Source organism: Capsella rubella, unplaced genomic scaffold, assembly GCF_000375325.1.
Source record: "Capsella rubella cultivar Monte Gargano unplaced genomic scaffold, Caprub1_0 scaffold_8, whole genome shotgun sequence".
Classification (NCBI taxonomy): Eukaryota; Viridiplantae; Streptophyta; class Magnoliopsida; order Brassicales; family Brassicaceae; genus Capsella; species Capsella rubella.
The window spans coordinates 6,330,828-6,348,528 of NW_006238916.1; the positions used below are offsets into that span (position 1 = coordinate 6,330,828).

At 36.7% G+C, this 17,701-nt stretch overlaps 6 protein-coding genes across 7 annotated transcripts; 4 read left to right on the forward strand and 2 right to left on the reverse strand.

Annotated features, from left to right (window-relative positions):
• Positions 1-1,248: 1,248 nt before the first annotated feature.
• Positions 1,249-4,684, forward strand: LOC17876015 (quinolinate synthase, chloroplastic). Its single transcript, XM_023785648.1, has 7 exons — positions 1,249-2,185; positions 2,546-2,830; positions 2,909-3,127; positions 3,210-3,389; positions 3,465-3,956; positions 4,050-4,211; positions 4,304-4,684. Exons 1-7 carry the CDS (start codon positions 1,424-1,426, stop codon positions 4,364-4,366), a joined length of 2,163 nt encoding a protein of 720 aa, XP_023641416.1. The 5' UTR covers positions 1,249-1,423; the 3' UTR covers positions 4,367-4,684.
• Positions 4,685-5,360: 676 nt separating this feature from the next.
• On the reverse strand, positions 5,361-8,072 carry LOC17876601 (autophagy-related protein 16). The gene is made up of 5 exons (XM_006280264.2): positions 7,928-8,072; positions 7,703-7,829; positions 6,984-7,165; positions 6,721-6,916; positions 5,361-6,616 (listed from the first exon to the last, which is right to left on the reverse strand). The coding sequence occupies exons 1-5, from the start codon at positions 7,930-7,932 to the stop codon at positions 5,594-5,596; spliced, it is 1,533 nt and encodes a 510-aa protein (XP_006280326.1). The 5' UTR covers positions 7,933-8,072; the 3' UTR covers positions 5,361-5,593.
• Positions 8,073-8,472: 400 nt separating this feature from the next.
• On the forward strand, positions 8,473-9,820 carry LOC17874714 (protein-L-isoaspartate O-methyltransferase 2). Of its 2 annotated transcripts, none has more exons than XM_006281815.2 (4): positions 8,473-8,704; positions 8,850-9,120; positions 9,209-9,373; positions 9,468-9,820. In XM_006281815.2, exons 1-4 carry the CDS (start codon positions 8,537-8,539, stop codon positions 9,716-9,718), a joined length of 855 nt encoding a protein of 284 aa, XP_006281877.1. In that variant the 5' UTR covers positions 8,473-8,536; the 3' UTR covers positions 9,719-9,820. The 2 variants fall into 2 exon arrangements, with proteins under 2 accessions (XP_006281877.1, XP_023641124.1); XM_023785356.1 differs by having other exon boundaries at positions 8,474-8,704; positions 8,853-9,120.
• Positions 9,772-11,174, reverse strand: LOC17875785 (RNA-binding protein CP31B, chloroplastic). Its single transcript, XM_006280838.2, has 4 exons — positions 10,678-11,174; positions 10,443-10,544; positions 10,067-10,348; positions 9,772-9,980 (listed from the first exon to the last, which is right to left on the reverse strand). The coding sequence occupies exons 1-4, from the start codon at positions 11,104-11,106 to the stop codon at positions 9,918-9,920; spliced, it is 876 nt and encodes a 291-aa protein (XP_006280900.1). The 5' UTR covers positions 11,107-11,174; the 3' UTR covers positions 9,772-9,917.
• A 243-nt stretch (positions 11,175-11,417) lies between these two features.
• LOC17874793 (pre-mRNA-splicing factor CWC22 homolog) lies at positions 11,418-13,648 on the forward strand. The gene is given in 5 exon segments (XM_006282280.2): positions 11,418-12,150; positions 12,263-12,366; positions 12,496-13,065; positions 13,232-13,472; positions 13,475-13,648. Coding segments are annotated over 5 exon segments (1,650 nt in total). The 5' UTR covers positions 11,418-11,480; the 3' UTR covers positions 13,540-13,648.
• A 526-nt stretch (positions 13,649-14,174) lies between these two features.
• Positions 14,175-15,506, forward strand: LOC17875967 (putative F-box protein At3g17560). The gene has a single exon (XM_023777608.1). It carries the CDS (start codon positions 14,175-14,177, stop codon positions 15,264-15,266), a length of 1,092 nt encoding a protein of 363 aa, XP_023633376.1. The 3' UTR covers positions 15,267-15,506.
• Positions 15,507-17,701: the final 2,195 nt, after the last annotated feature.

Consider the following 17,701-nt stretch of genomic DNA (forward strand, 5'->3'; position numbering starts at 1 on the left):
TGTAGTTAATGTAACTATTGTAAAATTGAAATATATAACTATTAACCTATTGTTATCATATTGCTATTTGGACTATCGTAGGGGCTATATAGTACATGACAATATTGATGCTAATGAACTATATATTGAAACATCTTTTATATTAGATATTACATGAAACATAGTGAGGTGTCATATATTCTGGTAGCTACTTGGATGACTTATACTTTACGATTCTACATGAAAAGCAAAGCCATTGAGAAGAATCTAACATGATAAGCATGAGGTCAAATTGAATAACAGCCTGAATAACCAAGCATCTTGTAGCTGCCAACATATCTCATCAATTCATAAGCTACCATTACATAACAAAAGTTCACTTTCTCTTCATAGTTTCTTAAAAATATATAAACTGATATCACTTATTTAGATTGTAGCAATGACTATAGATTTTTGTTATGTATATATATAAATCCACTTTATGTACAATCCTACTTTGAAACACATGGAGTTCATTTGGTATAGGGTTGGAAACTACACATTAGTGTATATTCACCACAAAACCACATGTTCAAATAAGTATGAGTTATGAATCGTTAAACGGCCCAAGCCCATAAGTATTAAACGCCATTCTCCACCTATGTCGACAGTCATTGGACCGTTCTATAAAATTCATATACAAACAAACCAATTGATTAACACAAGTTGAAGAATGAAGACCTCTACTTTTTCTTTAGTCTTTTTTTATTTTTTTTATTTTTTTATAGGGTAAACAAGTTGAACACGTCTTCCTTATTCTTATTACCCATCCAAAAACTCATGTTGCCAACATAATTTTGGTTTCTTTGATTCAAAAAAAAAAAACAAAAAAAAAAAAAAAACATAATGTTGGTTTCTCCAAAAAGGGTAAGATTATCTAAGTGTAGTTCATTGTTAAAACATTTCTTAACTTGTTTTACATACTCTTCGTACTCGTACATGTCGTTCTTTATTTGGTAACATTATTAACAAGAAAAAAAAAAAAAAAAACATTATTAACAAGAAACCAAAACTGCAACATGTAAAAATGGAAAATAGTTCTTCTGTTGTGTGCAAGTGCCACCGTCAACTATGATTTCCCGATCAGGCTAATATATTACTTAGAAAAGATTCGATTTTTTCAATATTATTCTATATGACCAATAGAAAAAGTAGAAAATTACTACTAGAATATAGGACTTTGCAAATCCCAATAGCCAAAATAATAATAATACTGTTGTTTCTTGTTAGAAATGAAAATGTTGCATTGTATCATTTGCATAATATAAGCTTTTTTCAATCAAAGTGGGGCACTTGCATTTTGCGCATTGAGCATCACATTCCCCACCATCTCCTGATTCTCCTCTCCTACTTCTCAATTCTCATCTTCATCATCGTCGAAAGATTCAAGCTTTTGGGTCTTTCAATGGCGTTAGCTCTCCCCGTAGCACATACATCTTCTTCTTCTTCTTCTTCTTCTTCTTCTTCCCTCCTTTCTCGGAACTCTAAGCCTTTTCCAAATTTCAGAACAACCCATCTGAATTTTGGGTCTCAGAGGAGGATTCACACCGTTACTCCACTGCTTAGATCCTTAAAATGTCTTCAATCATTCTCGAAAGACGTAAAGGCGTCACCTTTCTCAGTCTCTGCTATTGCCTCTTCGTCACAGACCACAGAGCTTGTGCCTCATAGGCTCCAGAGGTTAGTAAAGGAATTCAAATCCTTGACAGTGCCAATTGATAGGCTCAAATGGGTTCTTCATTACGCGAGTCTTATCCCTCCGATGGCTGAGACATCCCGGACTGAATCAAACCGAGTCATGGGCTGCACGGCTCGTGTTTGGCTAGAGGCTGAGTTAGGTCAAGATGGGAAGATGAGGTTCTGGGCGGATAGTGATTCAGATGTGTCCAAAGGTATGTGTTCGTGTCTGATTCAAGTTCTTGATGAGGCTTCCCCTGAAGAAGTGATGGAGATGAAGACTGAGGATTTGGCTGAGCTTAATGTTGGATTGTTGAGTGGAGAGAGATCGAGGGTGAACACGTGGCACAATGTTCTTGTGAGTATGCAGAAGAAGACTCGACGATTAGTGGCGGAGAGGGAAGGTACAGCTCCCACCTTTGAGCCATTCCCTTCACTTGTGTTAACGGCTAATGGCATTGAAGCTAAAGGAAGCTTCGCTGAAGCTCAGGTGAGAATCTTTCTCTGTTTTATTCTCATTTTGCAATTGAAGAATTAAAAGTATGAACAGATGAGCTTTCTTTGTTAGTGACTTAAGAGAGTCTAGCTCGTATTTATTAGCTAAATCAGTTATATATATGATTTACAAAGAATAAGTAAGATGGCCTAACGTATCTAGCTCAGTGTTGAAGCAATGTAGATGTTACGGTGGTACAATCCAATATTATTTCTCGTATTCTTGACCTCTTTTGCAAGATTATACTCTGTGTCACTCTTGTGCGGATGTATATCTAGCTGAGTTATGCAGAAATGTAGATGTTCCAGGCGTCGCTGTTAAGATTTGTTGTTTGGCTACTGTTTTTACTTGCAGGCGAAATATTTGTTTCCAGAGGAGTCAAGGGTTCAAGAACTTGTCAATGTGTTGAAAGAAAAGAAGATAGGAGTGGTTGCTCATTTCTATATGGATCCAGAAGTACAAGGGGTTTTGACTGCTGCTCAAAAGCACTGGCCACATATCTCTATATCTGATTCTCTTGTCATGGCAGATTCAGCTGTCGCAATGGCTAAAGCTGGATGTCAGTTTGTAACAGTTCTTGGTGTTGATTTCATGTCGGAGAATGTCCGTGCTATCCTAGATCAAGCTGGGTTTGAAGAGGTTAGAGAGTCTCTTTATCTCTTATATTTTGCTCTTTTGTGATTGTGAGTCCTTACATATTTTTTGCGGGTTTTTTAGGTTGGCGTGTACAGGATGTCTGATGAGACCATTGGTTGTTCACTGGCTGATGCTGCTTCTGCTCCTGCTTACTTGAATTATCTTGAAGCTGCTTCTCTTTCCCCACCTTCATTGCATGTTGTTTATATCAACACATCTCTGGAGACAAAAGCTTTTGCGCATGAGCTTGTACCTACCATTACTTGCACTTCATCTAATGTTGTACAGACAATTCTGCAGGTTTATTTCTTGCTTTCTTTCAACTTTTTTTCTTTTGCTTTCTCTTGATGTTCTAAACTCTTTCTGTGTCTCATCTCAATAGGCGTTTGCTCAAATGCCAGAGTTAAATGTTTGGTACGGTCCTGATTCTTACATGGGAGCGAATATTGTAAAGCTATTCCAGCAGATGACATTGATGACTGATGAAGAAATCACCAATATTCACCCTAAACACAACTTAAGTTCCATTAAATCATTGCTGCCGCGTCTTCACTATTTCCAGGTAACTTTTGGCTTTAGTTGTTTGTGGCAGTACTCAAGTGTCAAGAGAATTTTTGCTTAAATGATTGTGTTTCAGGAAGGAACATGTATTGTACATCATCTTTTCGGTCATGAGGTAGTGGAGAGATTAAAGTACATGTACTGTGACGCCTTTCTTACTGCGCACCTCGAGGTTCCAGGTGAAATGTTTTCACTAGCAATGGAAGCAAAGAAAAGAGAGATGGGTGTTGTTGGATCCACACAAAACATACTAGACTTCATCAAGCTGAAGGTTGAGGAAGCAGTGGACCGTAATGTGGATGACCACCTGCAATTTGTTCTTGGAACAGAGTCAGGAATGGTAACAGCTATTGTCGCGGTGATCAGGAGTTTGCTAGGATCTTCTGCCAATTCGAAACTGAAGGTTGAAGTAGTATTTCCTGTATCATCAGACTCGATGACAAAAACTTCTTCAGATAGTTCAAACTCCACTAAAGTTGGTGATGTGGCATTACCGGTTGTGCCGGGAGTAGCAGGCGGTGAAGGCTGCTCTATTCATGGCGGATGTGCATCATGTCCATATATGAAGGTCAGTTCTTGCTTTGTCATCAATTTGTTCGGTATGGATTGCTAGATGAATCTCTTTGCTCCATCAAATAAAATAGCTTGTGTGATAATGCAGATGAATTCACTTAGCTCGCTCATGAAAGTTTGCCACAATCTACCTGATGTGGAAAACATATTCGGCGGATTCATAGCGGAGCGATTTAAAAAACAAACTCCTCAAGGAAAACTCATTGCAGATGTCGGGTGTGAGCCAATACTTCACATGAGGCACTTCCAAGTGAGTTAAAAAAACTTTAAACTATGTTTCATCTCTTATAAATTTTTTAGTAATGTGATATAAAATTCTGAATGTATATCATGGTTTTGCAGGCGAATAAGGAGCTACCAGAGAAGCTTGTTCATCAGGTATTAAGTTGGGAGGGCCAGAGATGACCAAGTTGCCTTTATGAACAAATCGGGAGTGTATTAGTTATCAGCAAGTTATAGGTTTAACGTTTTGGTGGAACATGAAGGTTAAAAGTTCTTCCTGCAATAATGATTACAAGGAATACATTACATTTGTTATACAGTGATATAAACAGAAGCAGAAGAAGGATGTGGATATATTAGAGAGGCTTAGGAGCCTTATTGATGTATTATTATTCTTGGGGGATCTTTGCATTGTGCTTAAAATGCGGCATTGTAACAAACTTGAAACGTCTTCTATCATCTGTGTTGTAAACCTTGAGTAAAGGAACAAAGTATAAAGAATCTGTGTCCGAAACAAACAAACAAACAAAAGACAATATGTGGACATTGGAGATGAAGTTCCAAAAGAAGACACCTTAAATTAAACATCTTCCATCATATTTTGGGCTTTTGATAACATTTGTGTGGAAGCTTTTGCAAAACTGATTGGGTATCCAAAGTCTCACATGTCAAAAATACATTCAAAAGCCAAAGAGGGTAAATTTGAAACCAAAAGCTCTTCTTACTATACAAACACTATATTATGGTGTGGTATATATACTTTCATTGTCATTCTACATATGCTTGACCAACAAAAAAAATCAAGCCACAGATGTATTGATAGCTATAGTGGCCGCTAAGTGTTGCCACTGATTCTTTGTCAGTGTTTTGAGGGTAAGTAGGGGAGAAGAGAAAGAACTGAGAGGCTTAGAGACATTGTTTGAATGGTGGTGGAAGATGAGTGAATGAAGTCTGACCATGAAGTCTTAAGTATCACACGGAGGCTGAGTCGATGAAGTCTCTATGGCTGTTTATAATCGAATGCAGGACGATTAATTTTGAATCTTCGACATGTAGTGTTAACCAAGATATTCTGTCTGACAAAAGTTTCAATACTGTTTATTGTTTTGATAACTTTTTAAGAATCTACATAATACCACTTGAACGCATCGTATTCTCGACATGATCGCCGGTGTTCTTCTAAGCTAGCTCCCGTAAGGTTTTATTAAATATATATTTGAAAAAATTGAGCACTACACTGAAATGAACCTTAGAAAACAATTATGTACGGCAGGAAACATTTCATCAAATGAAAGTTCTTTTGAGGGAAAGAATTCACCACAAGATACAAGAATACACGCACGCCCATCCTTTTGGAAACATACGACGCATTTGAGCTAACAAAACCAGTGTGATCCAACTGTTTCATCATCATGTCCATGTGCAAACGTACCCGTTTTTATCAGCCGATGCCAATGGTTTCCCTATCCCACTCCAAGAACAACACAGTATAGGAGATGTTTGCTCCTTGAGAACGCTCACTATATTGCCATTAGATAGTGACCATACATGAACCGTCCCGTCCGCAGATCCCGCAGCCACATAATCATCATCTGGACTTATACATGACCGGCTCCAATTCGATGCCAATCTGTTTCCTGATGCTCGCAGAGTCCCACATATTTCCAAAGTCCGGGTATCGAATACATTATGGACGTTGTCTCTCCCGCTTGTTAAGATCCTATTTCCATTACGGGACAATGATACCGAGGTCACAGCAGAAGAATGTCCTGCTACTTCAGACAGAAGTTTTCCAGTTTGAATATCCCATAACCTAAGATTCCCATCCATGTGGCCTGAGAATACCGTAAGCCCATCTATGCTGAGGCAGATTGCATTGCAGTTACTGGCAAAGAGTACGGTGTTAGTGCAGTAACCTTTATGCAAATCCCATAGTTTTATGGTACGGTCATATGCTGCACTGACAACATGTCGGCTAGAGAATTTGCTCACATCAACAGCACAAACCTTATCGGTGTGGCCTGTGAGTGTATGGCGTACCCTACCCGAGCTTACATCCCACACAAACAAATTGTTTGAGCTGCTTGCTGCGATCACGGATTTATTGTCGTGGGTTACGGCAAGATCAAGTATATTCCCAAGGGAACCGTATAAGCTTTTGATTAACGTCCCGCTATTGGTGTCCCACATTTTTACTGCTCGGTCTTGCCCACCAGTAAACAGAGTACCAGAGTTGTATTCAAAGATTATTGAACCACAGCCACCTTCATGAGCATGGATGCGGTGCCCACATGTTGACGGAATAGTTGACTCAACAAAGTGATCGGTTCCATCTTCATTGCGGCGGACAATGCCATCAACTTGCTGCCGAGCAAGACTTTCCAAACCATTTGCCTTCAGCTTAGCTAGCATTTCTTCATAGAGATCATTTGCCTAAGTAAAGATCAACAAATTAAGGCCAACCTAACCGAAATGAAAATAGAGGACTAATAAACTCTGCCATTAGGAACTCTCAAGAAAAGAAAGCCCCTATATACCTCATTAAGACGCTCTGCATCCTGCATTTTCTGTAGCATCCACCGATCTATTAACATTTTATTCTCAGATTCTGCTTTTTGCGCTCTATTTGTCATCTCCTCCAGCTGAGACCGGATTTCCTGGTTTTCAGTAATAAGTACATCCACAGTCTTGGTCTTGTCGTCTAACTCTTCTTGTAATCGTGTACACTCCTCCCTACAGCAAAACTCTAGTTTTAAGAATCGCACAACTTAATTCACACTCACTGCATAACCATTCTGACCTTGTTTGGGTTAAATCCTTCTGCAAGTCAATAATTAACAACTCCTTCTCTTGTAAAAAAGCCTTTGATGTTCTTGACTCAGCTACTTCTATCACAAGTTGTTCAGACAGTCGGGATTGAGCTTTATAACATTGCTGTAACTCTGTTTCCAGTTTTTCTGTTTTCTCCTTCCATTCTGACCCCTGCATGCAAATAGACAAAACTAATTCACGACATCTTTCAAATACTCCAGTCTGTAAAAGTTGATAGATAAGACCAAATCTACGGCGAAGCTGAACCAAAACAAAAGGATCCAATACAAACTTCGAGGCATACTATTCATTTGAAGCAAGCATGAAATTTAAACTAAACTACATATACTTTTATACTACTCAGTGACACAAAGAGTACAACAACATAACCAAACACAATAAGCAGATTAAAGAACGCAGAAATGGATCAAAATTTCATCCATTGCAGGAGATCCACAAGCAGAGGTCTAGCCAAACTCACAAAATGCACTAAACAAACATAAAGAGAGCTACAGTTTTGGTTAAGAAATCCAAAAAAGACCCTTTATTCTTCCAACTACATAAACATTTCTTGCAAATAATATTTGAAAGAACCTCAAATGTTTCATTGTTTACTAGCAAAGTAGCAATTGGTATAACTCGGGAAAAAGGTATAAAGATGAAAATGGCGAAATCTGAAGCAATTAAGAAAGGAGCGAACAAGGTTACCTGAGAGAGAATAGGCCTAGAGAGAGCAGAAATCGCAGGAGCATGAGCTCCTTCTTCAAGAAGATGACGCTTCCGCAAAGCTCTCAAAGCGTCTTTAATTGCTTCCATAGCTTTTTCCTCCTGTGACCTGAAAAAAGTTCCGACGATCATCGGAATAAAAAATTTCAAACAACCGCAAATAAACCATACTGCACAAAAAAAAAAAGATCAAAATCAAAGACTTACAACATCTCTCTCGATCGGAGTTAGAAATTAGGGTTTGAGTAGAGGTTGATTTTGATCGGAAACGGTGGCGACTTTAAGTTCCACCGCCGCTTTACGATTCCCCAAAATTAGAACAATACAAAACTGCAAATGTGATTTTTTTGGATTTTCCCCAACAAAATTAGTTTATTGAAAAATCGAATCAGATCAGATTTTGTAATTAATGATTGATTAAACTTTAAGATCTCAATGATATTAATATTATGATCAATATTCAATACTAAAAAGAAAATAGAATTATTTTAAATCATGATTTTTCGTAATTTCGATGATTTATAAATTAGCAAACTATAGATTAATTTAATCTTTAATATGTTAATGACATTACCAATTTACGTGAAGTTTTGTTATAGTAGTAGCCGGCAAGCAACATCAAATATCATATCAGCTTATTGGGCCTATAGGAAGCCCATTTACAATGTTTCATGAAAAGAGTAGATCACGTCATGAGGCTACGTGGCAACATACGACTCCAACTCTGGAGTATGAACACGACGAACACACTAACAGATCATGAGAGAAGAAACTAGAATCTAGAAAAAAAAAAAAAAACAGATTTTAACAAAGAAAATGAGAGCTCAGGTTTTAATATGCCCAACAATAACATTAAAAGCATATGGTCATCTCTATTGTGCGCCACGTAGACTTCACCGCTACGGTTCATCTTCACCATCTCAATTTCTAAATCTCAATCTCTCTCGTTTCTCCGGTCGTCTCCTCACTTCCTTCTTTAGTATGGTATGTTTCACTTTATTGCCAACACTTCAGCTAGAAATTGTTGTCACAGTGGTTACTTTGTATTTGTTTTGTATTAATCTTGACACTAAAGAATTTGATTCAATTTGGGTTTATGGACTATTTTAATGTTGTGGGTGGGTGATAGCAGTTTCAGAGTGGAGCTGGCTCTAGTGGCAAGAAAGCAATGGTGGAAAATTTGAAGCGGTACGGTGTGATATCATCTAAGAGAGTAGCTCAAGTTATGGAAGATTTGGATAGAGGTCTCTTTGTACCAGCTGGATCTTCAGCTTATGTTGATACTCCTGTACCTATTGGTTATAATGCTACCATTTCTGCTCCCCATATGCATGCCACTTGCTTGCAGCTCTTGGAAGATAAGCTCCAGCCTGGGATGCGTGCTTTGGATGTTGGTTCAGGTTACCTTTACTTGATGTTATTGCTATTATAAAGTCTAGTTCTTTGAGTTTTGGGGAATTTGGGATAACAATCACCTTATGCTTGAAGGAACCGGGTACTTGACTGGCTGTTTCGCGCTGATGGTTGGAGCTGAGGGACGCGTTGTTGGTGTGGATCATATCCCTGAATTGGTTGATATGTCTATCAAGAATATAGAAAAGAGTGTAGCTGCTTCTTTGCTTAAGAAAGGATATCTCTCCCTACATGTTGGTGGTAGGTATTAGCTTTCCAACTTCTGAACATTCTAATGGGGGAACTTCCCTTATGTGCAAAATCATCTTTTGACTCATTTTGTATCTTATGGCAGATGGAAGAAAAGGTTGGCAAGAGTTTGCACCTTATGATGCCATACACGTAGGAGCAGCGGCATCAGAAATCCCGCAGCCCCTTTTGGATCAGCTAAAACCCGGTGGGCGAATGGTGATTCCACTAGGAACCTATTTTCAAGAGCTCAAGGTAATTGACAAAAGCGAGGATGGTTCCATCAAGGCACATACAGAAACTTCAGTTAGATATGTGCCCCTCACTAGCCGTGACGAACAGTTAGGAGGATTTTAACAAAGAAACAAACTCTATTTCCCACGTCTTAGTGTACATATAAGGTTGTGTAATGTCTTGTAAAATGTTTTGATGGGTAATAAAGAAAATATGTTTACAAAAGCTTGAACTCTTAGGTTGATTTCGCATAATAGCTACATCGGATTGCAAGTGAGAACATTTACAATCATATATCACAATATTAGGACTCACTGAACTTTCAAAATCCACGCCTTGTTCGTTCCTCAGCCACATTCACTTTAATTGCTCTGCCTTCCAAATTCTGCAAACACAAAGAGCACTTAGATAACTGAAACTCATAGGTCACAAGAAGATAACCAAAGAAACTCATGGAGTCTTTCCTTATACCTGTCCATCAAGAGCAGCAATGGCCTCACTAACTTCAGCCTCGTTAGACATTGTAACAAACCCGAACCCACGCGAACGACCTGTCTCCCTGTCGCAAACCACTCGAGCATCAACTACTTTTCCGTGTACGCTAAACACTTCTTCTAAACGACCATTATCCACATCCCACGGTAGATTCCCAACATAGATCCTAAACGCAGCATCATATACACGAGGTTGTCGTTCCGGTCTTGATCCTCGAGGAGCTGCTATGTTTACTGTCAAAAGCCTCCCATTCACTTCCTATAATTGTATACCAATCAACTTCAACATCTTTCATTACAATCCAAATTGTCAACAAGATTAATAAAACAAGCAAAGATGATTAAATCCTTACATAACGATTGAACTTCTCAACAGCTTTCTCTGCTTCTTCAACTGTACTCATTGTTACAAACCCAAATCCACGACTTTGATCAGTGTCCCTATTGTATATAACCTGCAAAAATCAAGATTTCAAAACAAACCCATCAAACAAAATCATTCCTTTACATTTACAAATCAAACTAAGAATCTAAAACCCTATTCCACATTTGGATTCAACGTTGAAAAGCACAAATTAGAGAATTTACCTCTGAAATCTCAACAGTACCAGCTTGTTCAAAGAGCATAGCCAAAGCTTGGCTATCAATATCATAAGGCAAGTTTCCGACGAACAATTTAGCCTCTTCCGGTGGCTCCTGAAATCCACCACCGTCTTCAGGCCCGAAACTTTCATCTACAGTGACGGAAGTACCTCCGATGCTTCCATCCTCACCTTCTTCTTCCTCTCCCAAATCCGAAGTTTGGGAAACAAAAGCAACAACAGGAGATAAGGTATTGAGAGTTTTGGATTTGAGAGGGAGTGGGAGATTAATGGGTCGTGAAGAGAAGGTAAAATTGGAGCGGTGAGGTTTGGAGGAAGAGATGGTGAAGATAGAAGGAATACAGAAAACGGTCGAAGAGGAAGAATTCGCCATAGCTAAAAGCTTGGAGCTTGAGGTTAGTACTGAAGAAGTCATTTTCTGATTTTGGAGAAGAGATTACAGGTGAAGAGGAGGAACAAGAGTGAGTGAGAGAAAGAGAGAGGTTTGCAATTGACAAAAGTGAGAAGATTATAATTTTTGGGTCGGTGTTTGGACTTCATGCTTCATAAACAAGATGGGCTTTTCATTTTGTAGATAAGCCCATTAATGTTTGAGCCTTTATCTTAACAAATACACAAAGTGCCGTCTCGAGCAAGTTTTATCTTCTCTTCCTTTTCAGTTTTTGCTCGCCGAATCAGATCCCAGCGACAACCTCATCAGTTTCTTGCTACAGATTTCAGATCGGCTAGGGTTTAAATTCTCTGGTTATCGAGAAAGGTTCTTACTTGATCTCAGTTAGGCGATCGAGAATGGAGACAGAACACGTTGGTCTTAGGGTTAGGGTTTCTGATGATGAAGACCGTAAAATCTCGCGACGGGACCTTGAGACTAGTGGTGGAGATAAGATTAATTCTCATGAAGAATTAGCCAGGCGAGATGACATCGCTTTCAAGCAAGGACGCATGATGAATGATGTGAAAGACAAGAGCAGCATAGAGTACCAACGTCTTACATGGGATGCTCTCCGTAAAAGTATCGATAGCCTCGTGAACAAGGTTGACGCAAGCAACATCAAGAACATAATCCCTGAACTCTTTGCTGAAGATCTCATCAGAGGAAGGGGACTTTTCTGCCGTTGCTGTATCAAGTCTCAGATGGCATCTCCTGGACTTACTAACGTATATGCAGCTCTAGTCGCTGTTGTCAACTCCAAGTTCCCTCAAGTTTCGTTTCTTCTATTGAAAAGAGTCGTTCTTCAGCTAAAGAGAGCATATAAGCGTAACGACAGGCCTCAACTTCTTGCTTCTGTTAAATTCATAGCTCATCTAGTGAACCAACAAGTCTCTGATGGGATCATTGCACTTGAGTTACTCACTCTACTTCTTGAAGACCCAACTGATGACAAAGTCGAGGTATCTGTTGGGTTTGTGACAGAGTGTGGCGCCATGCTGCAATACCTTACACCAGAAGGAATGCATGGTAATCTTATTTTAATCCTTTCTCAACTCAGCTTTTCACTTTCACAGTTCTAACAGTTTTTTATATGTTCTATATCTGTGTTTCTAAGATATTACAAATGTTCATAATGCAGGGATTTTTGAGCGGTTTCGTGGTATACTGTATGAGAGAGTGATAGACAAGAGAGTTCAGTACTTGATTGAAAGGCTCTTTGCTATTAGGAAAGCTAAATTTCAGGTATGTAGAGACATTAAACTTGTTTGAATCTGATGATAATTATATGTTGTGAGATAGAGATTATAGTATATGGTTTTTTTTGCTAGGAAATAGTAACAATTTGTGTGAATGGTTTGTTTACCCTCTCAGGGACGACATCAGGTGTTTCTTCCTGAGCTATATCTCGTGGAAGAACAAATTTCACACGATGTCTCTCTTGATCAAGAAATTGATCCTGAAACTGGTCTTGATGTTTTCCACTTCATTGACAAGGAAGAAGATGATGAAGAAATGAGAATAAGAGATGAGACAGAGACTAATCTTGTTAATCTTAGGAGGAAAATTTACCTGAGCATCATGTACAACAATGGTTTTGAGGAAGCAGGTAACATTAAGCTTGAACCAGGACAAGAAATAGAACTATGCACAGTGCTCTTGGAATGTTGCTTTAAGGAGAAAACTTATCTGCCTTACTACGGTTTGTTGGGTCAGCGTTTATGTATGAGCAACAAGATCCATCAAGACAATTTTGAGAAATGCTTTGTTCAGAACTACTCCATGAGTCATCTTCTTGAGACAAACAAGTTGCATAACGTGGCTACGTTTTTTGCTCATTTACTTAGCACAAATGCTCTCTCGTGGCATGTGCTTGCTTACATTAGGTTAACTGAAGAGAACACAACTCCCTCATCTCGTATCTTTGTTAAGATCATTTTCCAGGTAACTAGAGAATCCTCAACATAAAAATTTCTATTTCAGAACTGTCCATCTCACGTAATCCTGTTTTCATATGATTAATAGTAATCCTTATGTTACTGCATAATGCTAATAAGAGTTTCTTTTTAAGACTGTTGTGCTGATTTGGTTACGATTTCGTTGATTGCAGAAACTGTCAGACGACTTGGGGATTGAGGAACTCAATGAGAGGCTTCAGGATCCACTATTGCAGGAATTACTTGAATCTTCTATCTTCCTTAAAGATAGTCCAAAGAACACGAGTTTTGCAATCAGCTTCTTTACATCCATTGGTCTTGGAGGCATCACAGAGAGTCTCAGAGAGTATCTCAGGGAGCAGAAGCAAGCTGCGGAGTCAGAATAAGGATACGACAGTCCTGGTTCCGAGTCTGACTCTCATCATCTTCTTCTACTTCGGATGAAAGCGACAGAGAGATGAGGAAGCCAAGAAGATCTTGAGACGACTGTTTTGTTTCACCAAAATTCTTGAAATCTTCACATCTTGTTTTGGTGATCTACAACCTGTTTATGTTCTTGCATATCAGTGATAATAAGCTCATTACATATCTTGTGGTATTTTTAGTGTAAATGATTAATCTTTCTTCCAATTTTTTTTAGCTCTTATTTAACAAGAATTAAACACATTTTAGCCCTTGATGATACGAAACAAATTAAGAAGATGCTAAACATCAAATTTTCTTTAGTTAGCAGAACAACAACAACCTACTACTTGAGAACTAGAAGCTTCGCTTGTGGTACAAGTTTCAGCTTTGTTTGTTTCTTTATGTTTTAAGTAACTTTTCCATTAGTTTTGCTTTCTCCAAATTTCCTTATTTTGTTTGCTTGTTCCATCTCTATTTAAAGAGGCTCACTTTCTCTGTTTTGTTTTAAGCTTTTCCTAATAAATAATATTGAGGGAACACGTATGAAGGTTACTTAAAACCCTAATCAATACCTAACTTACTCTCAAAGCTTTCTCCTCTGTAAGATAGAGAACACATATGAAAGTTAATTGAAGCCCTAATTAAGACCTAACTTACTCCAAAAGCTTTCACCTTTGTAAGATCGATGTCAGAACTCACAAGAGAAAAAAAATGATAATCTTCGATCTTCCACAGGAGCTAATAGAGGAGATATTGTCAATGGTTCCGATGATCTCTCTCAAACGACTACGGTCTGAATGCAAACAGTTGAAAGATCTACTCAAAGATCCGAGATTCATCAAAAAGCAAATTGCTTATGCTAGATCTAATAGGCAGTATCATGTTCTCGTGGTGGTGAAATTCAAAGTTTATTCAATGTGCTCCTATATCAACGAGATTAACATGACTGCTCCTCCCTTGTTTAAACGTGGACTTAACCTAATCGATCCTTGTCTTAATTCAGAAGTCGATCTAGGTCAAGCCTTTCACTGTGATGGCATGTTGCTATGCGCTAGTACCAAAAGAAACATGTTTGTGGTTTGGAACATGTTTTCGGGACAAACTAGATGGATCAAACCACAGGATCATTGCCATAGAGACGATGTGTATGCTGTCGGATACAAAGACAAAGAGTTGTGCAGTGGCTACAAAATCTTGAGGTTTTGGGATAGACAAAATCAAGAATTCGAAATCTATGAGTTTACCACTAAGTCATGGAGAAATCTCGATGTAAGTCCTAAAGGCAACTTACAATCTCGTGGCGTGTCGTTGAAGGGAGATGTTTATTGGCTGTTTAAGCGGACAAAAAGGAATAAATACTCTCTACTTAGCTTCGATTTTTCGACGGAAACATTACAATATCTGTACGTCCCATTTGAAATGAGAGTATGTATACATGCTACAATGGCTCTATCGGTTGTTAGAGAAAAACATCTTTCTTTGTTACATCAGAGAGGATCGACACAAAAGATGGAAATATGGATAAGCAGTGAGATCGAGACCACATATGTGTCGTGGAACAAGTTCTTGACAGTGGATTTTACACCTCATCCTCATATGTTTTCGTGTCACATGAGTTTTTTCATTGACGAGGAGAAGAAAGTCGCAGTGTGTTGTGAGAAAGAACAAGAGAATAGGATACTCAACAAAGTATACATTGTTGGAGAAGATGAATACAAAGTATCTCCCGGTTTTGAATTCAATGATAGTAGAAGCATCTATTGTTCCCCAACTATGTTTGGTTATGTTCCAAGACTAGTTTAAATCTAGCCATGTTATTGAAAATATATAAATTGTCCTGTTTAATGGACCATTGTACTTTGTCTTCTTAAAACGCATGCAATTTTTTTATTATAATAATATGTTTTTTATTATTATTATAATTAATAAGCATTCATCATATGCATGATACAAACTCGAGTTTTTTTTTTATAACGCCAATTTGCAAATACCCTTGCTTTGAACATTTCATCATAGAACTTGCATCATTTTGAATGCTAACTCCATTTTCTGCATATATAAATAAAAATAATTAAGAAAAAGTACAATAATGTTTTTTATTTGGTATCAATGTGAATTTCGTTAAAAAAAAGTACAATAATGTTGAATAGCAAGATTTTTGTTTATTGTTTTTACTTACGGATGATAGCCACAAGTAGGAAAACTAATAGCAAAAGCTTAAATGAAACAGTCTTCATTCTCTAAGTAGATGTTGTTTTCGCGTTTCCCTGGTGAAGTTTTTTTCTTTTTCTTTGGTATATATTTTTGATGGTGCGATGAAGCTATTTTTCATGGAGTTTTATAGTCTAGTTTATGTGATGGTAGGCGGGGGAGGGGGGGGGGGATGTATTGGAATTTTAAGTTATTGTAAAAAGTTTACAAATTATGTGTTATTCAATTATGAGTTTGAAAAAGTCTCATGAAATCCAGTGTTATTAAACTAATCATTTTAAAATCCACCTTAAAATCCACTGTTATTGAAAACAGTTTTAGGTGGGATATTCAAAACCTGAAAAATTAAAACCATAAATCAAAAGCCAAAATCAAAATTTAAAAACTACAAAGCATTTGTGTCCTTAGGGGCTGATTGGTGATGACTTTTAAAGCTTTAAAACCATTTTAAAGTCTAAACATTTTTATTTTTGCCAACCAAGTTTTTTTTTGAGAAATTCTTAGTAATGCCCTTTTCATGATATTTTTTTTGCAAAAATACATTCTTTTTAAACATTTTCATTTTCGCTCTCTCTTAATTTTAAATGACCATTTTATCCCTAATTGAAAGTTAATTAAATCAACAAAATAAAAAATTGAACTATTCCCACCAAAATATTTTTTCTCAGAGACACTGTTCTTGTAAATTAAAAAATTTACAAGGTTTTAAAAGGGTTTTTAAAAATAATTTTAAAAGATTTATAAGGTTTTTAAAAAGATTTACTAGGATTTACAAATAATTTTAAAAGATTTACAAGGCTTTTTGAATGGTTTTAAAACAATTTACAATAGTCTTTAAATAATATTAAAACGATTTACAAGGGTCTTTACATAGGTTCAGAAGTTTATAGGGGTTTTTAAAAGATTTTTAAATGGTTCCAAAAATAATTACAAGGGTTCACTCATTAGCATCAATCTTTCCTAAAGTCAGATTTCTTTTGCTGAAAAACCAATTTATTTAGATTGTAAAAAACACAAAATGACTGTAATTCAACTAAAACTTTTATTTCGTTAAAGTATATTATTAACTTGGGGGGGGGGGATGTATTGGAATTTTAAGTTATTGTAAAAAGTTTACAAATTATGTGTTATTCAATTATGAGTTTGAAAAAGTCTCATGAAATCCAGTGTTATTAAACTAATCATTTTAAAATCTACCTTAAAATCCACTGTTATTGAAAACAGTTTTAGGTGGGATATTCAAAACCTGAAAAATTAAAACCATAAATCAAAAGCCAAAATCAAAATTTAAAAACTACAAAGCATTTGTGTCCTTAGGGGCTGATTGGTGATGACTTTTAAAGCTTTAAAACCATTTTAAAGTCTAAACATTTTTATTTTTGCCAACCAAGTTTTTTTTTGAGAAATTCTTAGTAATGCCCTTTTCATGATATTTTTTTTGCAAAAATACATTCTTTTTAAACATTTTCATTTTCGCTCTCTCTTAATTTTAAATGACCATTTTATCCCTAATTGAAAGTTAATTAAATCAACAAAATAAAAAATTGAACTATTCCCACCAAAATATTTTTTCTCAGAGACACTGTTCTTGGAAATTAAAAAATTTACAAGGTTTTAAAAGGGTTTTTAAAAATAATTTTAAAAGATTTATAAGGTTTTTAAAAAGATTTACTAGGATTTACAAATAATTTTAAAAGATTTACAAGGCTTTTTGAATGGTTTTAAAACAATTTACAATAGTCTTTAAATAATATTAAAACGATTTACAAGGGTCTTTACATAGGTTCAGAAGTTTATAGGGGTTTTTAAAAGATTTTTAAATGGTTCCAAAAATAATTACAAGGGTTCACTCATTAGCATCAATCTTTCCTAAAGTCAGATTTCTTTTGCTGAAAAACCAATTTATTTAGATTGTAAAAAACACAAAATGACTGTAATTCAACTAAAACTTTTATTTCGTTAAAGTATATTATTAACTTGGGAAAATTTGCGTTTTAGTATGTTTTCAAAACTTAATTTGTGATATA

What these genes read in the sequence shown, in the direction of transcription:
- LOC17875967 (XM_023777608.1), top strand. Translation starts at nt 14,175, where the DNA reads ATGATAATCTTCGATCTTCCACAGGAGCTAATAGAGGAGATATTGTCA.
- LOC17876601 (XM_006280264.2), bottom strand. An exon ending in CTAGGCCTATTCTCTCTCAG is followed by an intron (nt 7,166 to 7,702) that starts GTAACCTTGTTC and finishes ATTTGCATGCAG; the next exon opens with GGGTCAGAATGGAAGGAGAA. An exon ending in ATGCAGAGCGTCTTAATGAG is followed by an intron (nt 6,617 to 6,720) that starts GTATATAGGGGC and finishes ATCTTTACTTAG; the next exon opens with GCAAATGATCTCTATGAAGA.
- LOC17874714 (XM_006281815.2), top strand. Translation starts at nt 8,537, where the DNA reads ATGAGAGCTCAGGTTTTAATATGCCCAACAATAACATTAAAAGCATAT. An exon ending in TCACTTCCTTCTTTAGTATG is followed by an intron (nt 8,705 to 8,849) that starts GTATGTTTCACT and finishes GGTGGGTGATAG; the next exon opens with CAGTTTCAGAGTGGAGCTGG. An exon ending in TGCTTTGGATGTTGGTTCAG is followed by an intron (nt 9,121 to 9,208) that starts GTTACCTTTACT and finishes TTATGCTTGAAG; the next exon opens with GAACCGGGTACTTGACTGGC.
- LOC17875785 (XM_006280838.2), bottom strand. Translation starts at nt 11,106, where the DNA reads ATGACTTCTTCAGTACTAACCTCAAGCTCCAAGCTTTTAGCTATGGCG. An exon ending in TTGAGAAGTTCAATCGTTAT is followed by an intron (nt 10,349 to 10,442) that starts GTAAGGATTTAA and finishes ATACAATTATAG; the next exon opens with GAAGTGAATGGGAGGCTTTT. An exon ending in TTGCTGCTCTTGATGGACAG is followed by an intron (nt 9,981 to 10,066) that starts GTATAAGGAAAG and finishes TTGTGTTTGCAG; the next exon opens with AATTTGGAAGGCAGAGCAAT.
- LOC17876015 (XM_023785648.1), top strand. Translation starts at nt 1,424, where the DNA reads ATGGCGTTAGCTCTCCCCGTAGCACATACATCTTCTTCTTCTTCTTCT. An exon ending in ATCAAGCTGGGTTTGAAGAG is followed by an intron (nt 2,831 to 2,908) that starts GTTAGAGAGTCT and finishes CGGGTTTTTTAG; the next exon opens with GTTGGCGTGTACAGGATGTC. An exon ending in TTGTACAGACAATTCTGCAG is followed by an intron (nt 3,128 to 3,209) that starts GTTTATTTCTTG and finishes TCATCTCAATAG; the next exon opens with GCGTTTGCTCAAATGCCAGA.